The sequence below is a fragment of the Sinohyriopsis cumingii genome, chromosome 6, assembly GCF_028554795.1.
Source record: "Sinohyriopsis cumingii isolate HCF-2022 chromosome 6, ASM2855479v2, whole genome shotgun sequence".
NCBI lineage: Eukaryota > Metazoa > Mollusca > Bivalvia > Unionida > Unionidae > Sinohyriopsis > Sinohyriopsis cumingii.
Window position 1 is genome coordinate 95,586,163 of NC_142966.1, and position 7,571 is coordinate 95,593,733.

Here is a 7,571-nt window from a genome sequence, read left to right on the forward strand (position 1 = left end):
AGTTTGTAGATGACTTTCCTGTTGGATAAGAAACAATCCTGTTGATCTGGGATGAAAAGATCCAATGCTGTTTAGGGCTTTATATATAGTAGATAGCCATTGATTTGAGGTAGTGAAAAAAAGACTTGTCTTGCATAAAAGCATTTGATTTAGAGTAAGTTCCTTGATGAAATTTTTGTGGGTGGTTGAAGTTAGGGTAATTAAGAAACCTGTTGATTCTGATGTGTAAAGGTTAGAGGTTAGAGGTTGCTGTATTGGTAGGTCTAGTAAGAAAATAATAGTTTTCATACATTAAGTTTAGTTTAGTTAAGACTGTATACTTTGAATAAAGGTCGAAGTCACTGAGACCAATTGATGAGTGTCCTCTTTAGTCAGTCATACCATATAGTGTACTATTCAAGGAACTCTTATTAATCACACCAGATATAAATGACACAACAGAGAATTTATAATGATCACCTGTTTCTAACAGACCCATGCAGATATAGTTAGTTTTTAATTAAGCTGATAGATTATGTTAGCATTGTATTATAGTCATAAGGAGTGGTACTTCACAAAAGATTCACCTTTGACAGATGCCAATACTTTGTATTGTTTCTTACAAAAATTCTGGCAAGTCCACTCAGAGAAGTTTTTTGTTATGTAAGTAAATATTTGTTGTTTTTTATTTTATTGTAGAATTCCTCACCTGAATATCTTTAGATACATGTTAGCTGTACATTTAACATAAAACATGTTTGCACTTTGAAAGAATTAGAATATTCATGTATGTAGTTTGTACACCATAACCTGCTGAAAATACATTTAACATTATCCCATCAATAATCAATATTTGTTTAGAAGCATTTTCTTATTACTTTTCAATGAGAAGCATGTCTGCATTTTCGGGTAGATGGCTTAAATATGAGCAAATCATGTATAGTTTGCCATCCACACAAGTATAGTGAATTACAGGTGAAGAATGCATCCATTAATTCAGAGTATTTAGCAAATGCTCTGAAAGACCATGTAGGAATGTTATTCTTATGTGATCAATCACAAAGTAGATTCAATTCTAAATACAAGGAAAAGGGAACTTTTAAACAATAATCACCATATATAATCTATATATAAAATTTTAAACAAAACAAAATACATTGTTCTTGAATAAGCATACAGTTCCAGTGGCTGATTTCACTAAATCACACGTCAATCCAACTTAAACAAGGTTGATTCCAGTTGAATTCCATTTGTACTCTATAATTTGTAATATTTATTGTGATGTCAGTGCTTTAAAAAAAAACCTGGGAATTTTGTGACATTGTTCAGTCATCAATCAGTGCATGCATTTGAGTATACATACATTATTTCCAACAACTCCAAGACCATCAAACACTGTGTTATGATTTGGGGTTGATTGACTCTTTGAGTATGGGCTAAGAAAGGTGGGAAAGGATGGATGGAAAATGGCTGTGAAAAGTATGGAGATAACGTGGCTTAAATGAATGTATTAGTATTTCAGTATTTTTTTAAAGTTTGTTGGATGATTGATGACAAATTTATTCCATAATGTTTTGGTATTTTAAAAATGAAGCAGCTAGTTTTCTATGTTATTATCATAAATTGTGAGTTCAGAGTGATTTAAAATGTTTGAAAACATGTAAGTACATTAAGTGTTTTTTTTCTCAGAATTTACTGATGTAAGCAAATTAGAGGATATGAAAAGTTAGTATATTATATAAATTTATGAAAATCCTATTCAGCATGACTTGCAAAGATATGACTGGTATTAATGGTGCCTAATTGGTACTATTTACAGATATTTAACTTCCTCTTTTTCAATTACAGCAACATCCCAGAAGACCAAAGAATAATTGATCCAAAGAAAGGTCCCATAAAGAAGACAGCAGGAGTTAGGAATTTACCCAGCCTGGAACAGATTTGAACCTAAAATTCTACACAGCGCATATATGTGATATACTGTATATTTAAAATTATTTATACATGATTATTTCAAGTTTAGAATGTTTTTCTTTAGTGCATTCAGAGGGCAAAGTAATCTTTCAACTTTTGTGACTGGGACTGCAGATTTTAGCCGTTACTGACTAGTGGCCAGCTTTTAAATTTACCAGAGTCCAGAGGAATGAAAGTTGCCAAAGCACAAAATGGTGAATTTGAACTGAAAACCCAAAAGAAAACACTTAGTATGGTTTAGCTGATGGTTGTTTATCAGGATGTAGTTTTGATATGAGATGACCGATGACTGTGATCACGAAGAAAATTCTGACAGAAAATTAATACACATAGTTGCACCAAAGAAGCATGCAACTAATTTTGATAGGACCCAAACCAGAAATATCCAGTGGTGAAATTAAAACTAAATTTGTTTATTGATTAGCTTTGCTATTTCACTTCAATGTTCTTCACCTATCTTTATACATTGATACCTCAGTTTAACATATTCCCATACATGTAAAAAAATAATATGATCTTTGATCCTGTTATATTTATGAGCCAAGTTTTTGTGTACATTGCCACTTATTACTTATTTATCTGTTTTATTTATTGACTTAACATGACCTATTGTATCGTATTGTAATTATAGAATGCCCTAGTATAATTGAGTTTTGCTTGCAACAAAATCCATCATGACACAGTCTTGCTTAGAAGGAGACCTAGTATCATTCATGTAAATATCCAGACCCTTCAGTTTTCTGGACACCTTTACTAAATTTGTAATAATTTTAGATAGTGCATAAACATTTATGGACATCCAATTTTTTTAAAAAATTCACTATTATTTACTTTAATAACCACATTTTAAATGTAGTTTATTCAGTCTTCAGACCTGCAGGAACATCAAAAATAATTTTATGATAAAATTACTGAATCAGTCCAAGTGATTGAGTTAATTTTAAATGTGTAACAAACAAAACAAAAAACTCCAGAATTGCAACCAGAATAATTTATTTTCAGAGAAAACATTGAGTTTTTATCATGCATTTCTTTATTTGTAAGCAAGGATATAATGGAACCTCGTTCCCCATGCCAACATCTGGCTAGTATTGAACTTGCATATAAATTATCAGAAAAGGGTGAAAAGTAGTTATTTGTTACTGTCCAGATATTTAGATCAGTAATGGTTGTATAAAATGCAGCCTTCCCTAAATTATGGATCACTTTTATGTCCCTTGTGACCAGAATAATGAAGAGGAAATTGCTGTATTTGGCCTAAATAAACTTCACAATAGTTTTTTTATATATAGAAAAACCCATTAACATACAGTGTCAAGGATTGTTGATTATATGGAATATTTGTTCATTGCAGAATCTACATTTTCATGAGCCCTAACTATTTATATTGTGTGCACAGCATACATCCTGGTCCTTGTCATATAACATCACTCAGCATTTTAAGTAAAATAATTCCAACCTTTTAATTGTTCAGAATATTTTGCAGTAAAGATTTGGAGTCCAGTAAAGTTTTATGGCAAAGGGGTTAGATCTGCCAGCTCATGATGCATCCACAAATCAGGTTGCTGCCATTCGCTCTACGATTTCAAGCAAACTTGGGCTGACCCATATGTGTCTGAACTGTACGAGTTCTAAGGAAACCTATATGTGTCTCCACGTTGTGTTATCTGGTTCACGTAGGCCTATACTTGATGTGCTGTCTGTAGACACACGGATCAACACTTTGTGTGCTCAGAGTATACCTATAAGGGTTTACACTTTGTATGTTCTGGGTAGACCCATATTTGTCTATACTTTGTGTGCTTTGTGTAGACCTGTATATACATATATATTGTGTTCTGAATAGACCTCGGTGTACATACACTTTACACCCATATGCATCTGCATTTTATAAACTAAAAATAGACCCATATGTACTACACTTTAGACCCATATACATCTGCATTTTATATGCTGAAAATAGACCCATATGTACTACACTTTAGACCCAAATACATCTGCATTTTATATGCTAAAAATAGACCCATATGTACTACACTTTAGACCTATATGCATCTGCATTTTATATGCTGAAAATAGACCCATACATACTACGCTTGTTGTCCCTTAAATGATCTTGCCATCAGTGTTACAGTTAACAGTCTGCATGACTTTCAACCTAATCTCTGAATCTGTTCTAACAATGGGTGAAATAAACCAGATCAAAACACAAGGACTATGCATCAGTATTTTAACACTATTCTCTCGTGTAATTACATTGACAACAAACAAAGAATTGAAACTGTTTTAGTAAGTCTCCTAAATTTTATTTTAAATACAACTTTTTGATAAACTCAGAAAGCCTGTCTTGCATATAAATAATGAAGATTGGACAGGGGGTGGGGGTGAAGTTTTCCTTGGATGAACACAGATGTAAGAGTCTATTTATGGCATATTAGAATGATTTTTATTTGGTATTTTGCTTGAAAAAATGAAGTTTGTGTTGGCTTGTTTTCTTTACATCAAATTACATTTTGATAGCCTTATGACATTTTATTCAAGCTGATGTAATAATGAAAATGAGACAGATTACAGAAAATAATATCAATAGTGGTTCAAGAAGTAATTTTAGATTATCAATACATTAACATTATATGAATTACATCACATTCACAGCTTATGGTCTGGATTAGCAAGACTTGAAGAGTTTAATTGATTCAGTACAGAGCTTTTGAGGTTGATGTCATGAAATTTTTATTAGCTAAAAGGAATTCAGATATATTTAATTTTCCTCATTTTTAGAAAGGCATATGATAAAAAACATATCAATGAGAGAAAAATAGAAAAACTGTTGTTTGTAGGTTTTAATATTTGTTTAAAAAATTCCTTCCTTTAAACAAAATATTTAACTATAAATAAATAAAGTTTAAACATGTCAGTGTTAAAAGCAGTATTCCAGTAAAGTACACATTCCCACTTTTAGTGCTGTACTTAGTCAATTTTCATTATTCTATCCATGTTTCCTGTTAAGTATTGCTGTCAAGTAAAATTCTTTTTATTGCATTGCATGTGTATATTACATCTGCGTTTTCTTCAGGATGTTTTTTTAATGTAGAATTTAATCATTTTGTTAGATGTTCACAGACCCAGACACACAACATAAACTCCATGTTTTCCTGTAACTATTGCTTCCATCAACAAGTCATGTAACTGCTGCAAGTTGAGTTTAACTAAAAACTGCATAGACCCTATCTGCTGTTGCATAATGCACCAGCAGATCTTGGAGTCTGTAGTTTGTTAGGAGTAATCAGCAGAATAAACAACAGAGACCCTGATCTACCAATGCATTATATGATGGCAGATCAATGTCTGTGTTGTTTGCAGTTGGACTTGACTTTAAAGCATATATAGGCAGTAAATAAATGAGAATGCCTTCCCAGTATTACCAAAAACAAAGTTTATTCAGAGGTCGTAAATATATATCTTGGTTGAGAGATTGATAGTTCTTGCATTCTATTATTCCACGGATTAAGCTGGTGTTAAAGATGATTGAATAATATACTCCAGATTTGTTCACCAACCCACAGGAAGCTAATGGCAGCTTTCTCACATACCCACATTGGTCAAGCCTGAGACTCAAACTCATGTGGACAGGGGTGAGATGGCAGTGATCAATAAAGGTGAGCACTTTAGACAACTTAGCCACCCTGAAATCCAAGTCATGATATTGTAAGTATATAGCATGCAAAGTTATGTAACTGCATGTTGTAATCTCTTCCGTCGGGTGGTTGAATGCAGTGGGCATAACAAGTCTTCTGATTCCTCCATAACTAAAACAACAGATATGAAGAATTATTATTCATAATATTTCTGTATACAATTTGTAGTTTTTCTTTTTCTTTATTCATTTATTTTTCAAATCATTTTTGTTAGCATAATTTTTAATTTATTCTCGTTTTTAAACATCTACATCGAGATTTTAAAATCTTTTGTTGCACATATTTTCATTTGACCTTACATTTATGTATATCGTCAAACACAAATCTGCAATTATACGAGGTGAATTTTTTTCTGTTTTGTTGAGAAAATGTAATTCATAAAAGTATATTGTGTTGGAAGACTATGAACCCTTATGTTGCAGTAACAGTATTTATTCCTTGATAAGACCAGAGAATTAGTCTACTGAATTGTCAAAACGTAGGGATGACTTTATTACCTATAAAGATATCTAGTACATATTTGCCAGAATTTTGTAAAACCAGTCACTGTGGTAGGCTTATTGTCAGTCATGGACTTAACTTTGGATAAATATGGCACTTTAGCTGTATAAGTGCCTTGCTATTAACTAATAATAGGGACTTTAGCTGTATAGGTGTCTTGCTGTTTGATAATAGTGGGGACTTTAGCTGTACAAGTGTCTTGCTATTAACTGATAACAGGGACTTTAGCTGTACAAGTGTCTTGCTATTTGTTAATAGTGGGGACTTTAGCTGTACAAGTGTTGCTATTTGCCAATAGTGGGGACTTTAGCTGTACAAGTTTCATGCCATTTACTAATGTTGGGGACTTTAGAGCTCAAGTTAAATGTATAGACATTTTCAGCAGAGGTGCCTCATCCAAGAAATCTGGTACTTGAGGCTGGCTTTCCTGAATTTATGCAATATTTGTAACCAAATAAATATCACATGCATACAACAACAACAGTTCATTTATGAGTTCTGTGCACTTTAAAGTGCCATAGTCAGAAACCTATCATTTTTAAAAAATATTTTTCAATACCATTTATTTTAATTTCTAATGATAGCCAGGCATTTCATGTTTTTTTTGTGTGTGAAAATTTTGCTTAGATAGCCTCGTGTAATAATCTTCAGGCTGCTGAGAACTAGTCGCTAAATTGTTGTTTAATGCAGCCCTTTGTATTTGGTTGGCATTAATACATAAATAGAGAATCTAATAGGAGTGTTCATTTCAATTGGAATTCATGAAAGGAGTCCAGTAATTTCAAGCAAGCCTTAATGATCAAAGGATTGAAATGATTCATTTCATAAATTTCATTTTGGAATGAGTATGAATGTAAAATGCTATTGATAACCACAGAATAATCTTGTGAAATTACTGAAATAATTTTGGATGCCTCAGTCATTATGTTTACCTCGCTTGATGTCATGAGGTGCTATTGTATGCATTACATATTGAAACATTTTTATAAGGGTGCATAAACCTAGTAATCACAGTAGTCATGTTGTAAATTATGTTGTTGGAAATATATCTAATTTGTATGTTCGATTTCATCAACCAGTCGATAGCTTCATGATTTTAATTTTTATTTCAGAGAACCTCCATTCTTTATAGATTCAGTGTATAAAGGACCCGGTAGTTTGGAGAAAAATTAAGTTTTCAGCATTACCCTTAAATATGAATAGAAAACATTTTATTAATTCATCAATTGAAAATTATGATTTAAGTATATATTTATTTAACATGCTTTTAAAAAAAAGAATTTATAATTACATGTAGTTTACATGAATATATGTTATGAATATATATTTTGGATTCATGTCTTGTAAAATATTTTTATTCAGAAGTTCTGTTCTTGTTTTGTTTTTTATCATACATGAATAAAGATTGTGAGGAATAAA

The 7,571-nt window shown here is 31.7% G+C and overlaps 1 protein-coding gene across 6 annotated transcripts in view; it reads left to right on the forward strand.

Moving 5' to 3' along the window:
- The window catches only part of LOC149797486 (coiled-coil domain-containing protein 169-like), a 74,831-nt gene extending 67,260 nt beyond the window's left edge, over positions 1-7,571 (forward strand). For all 6 annotated transcript variants that reach the window (XM_089962296.1, XM_089962292.1, XM_089962294.1 and 3 more), the window contains one exon: positions 1,828-7,571. In XM_089962296.1, the coding sequence (XP_089818422.1) occupies positions 1,828-1,924 (97 nt within the window). In that variant the 3' untranslated portion in view covers positions 1,925-7,571. The remainder of the gene's footprint in view (positions 1-1,827) is intronic.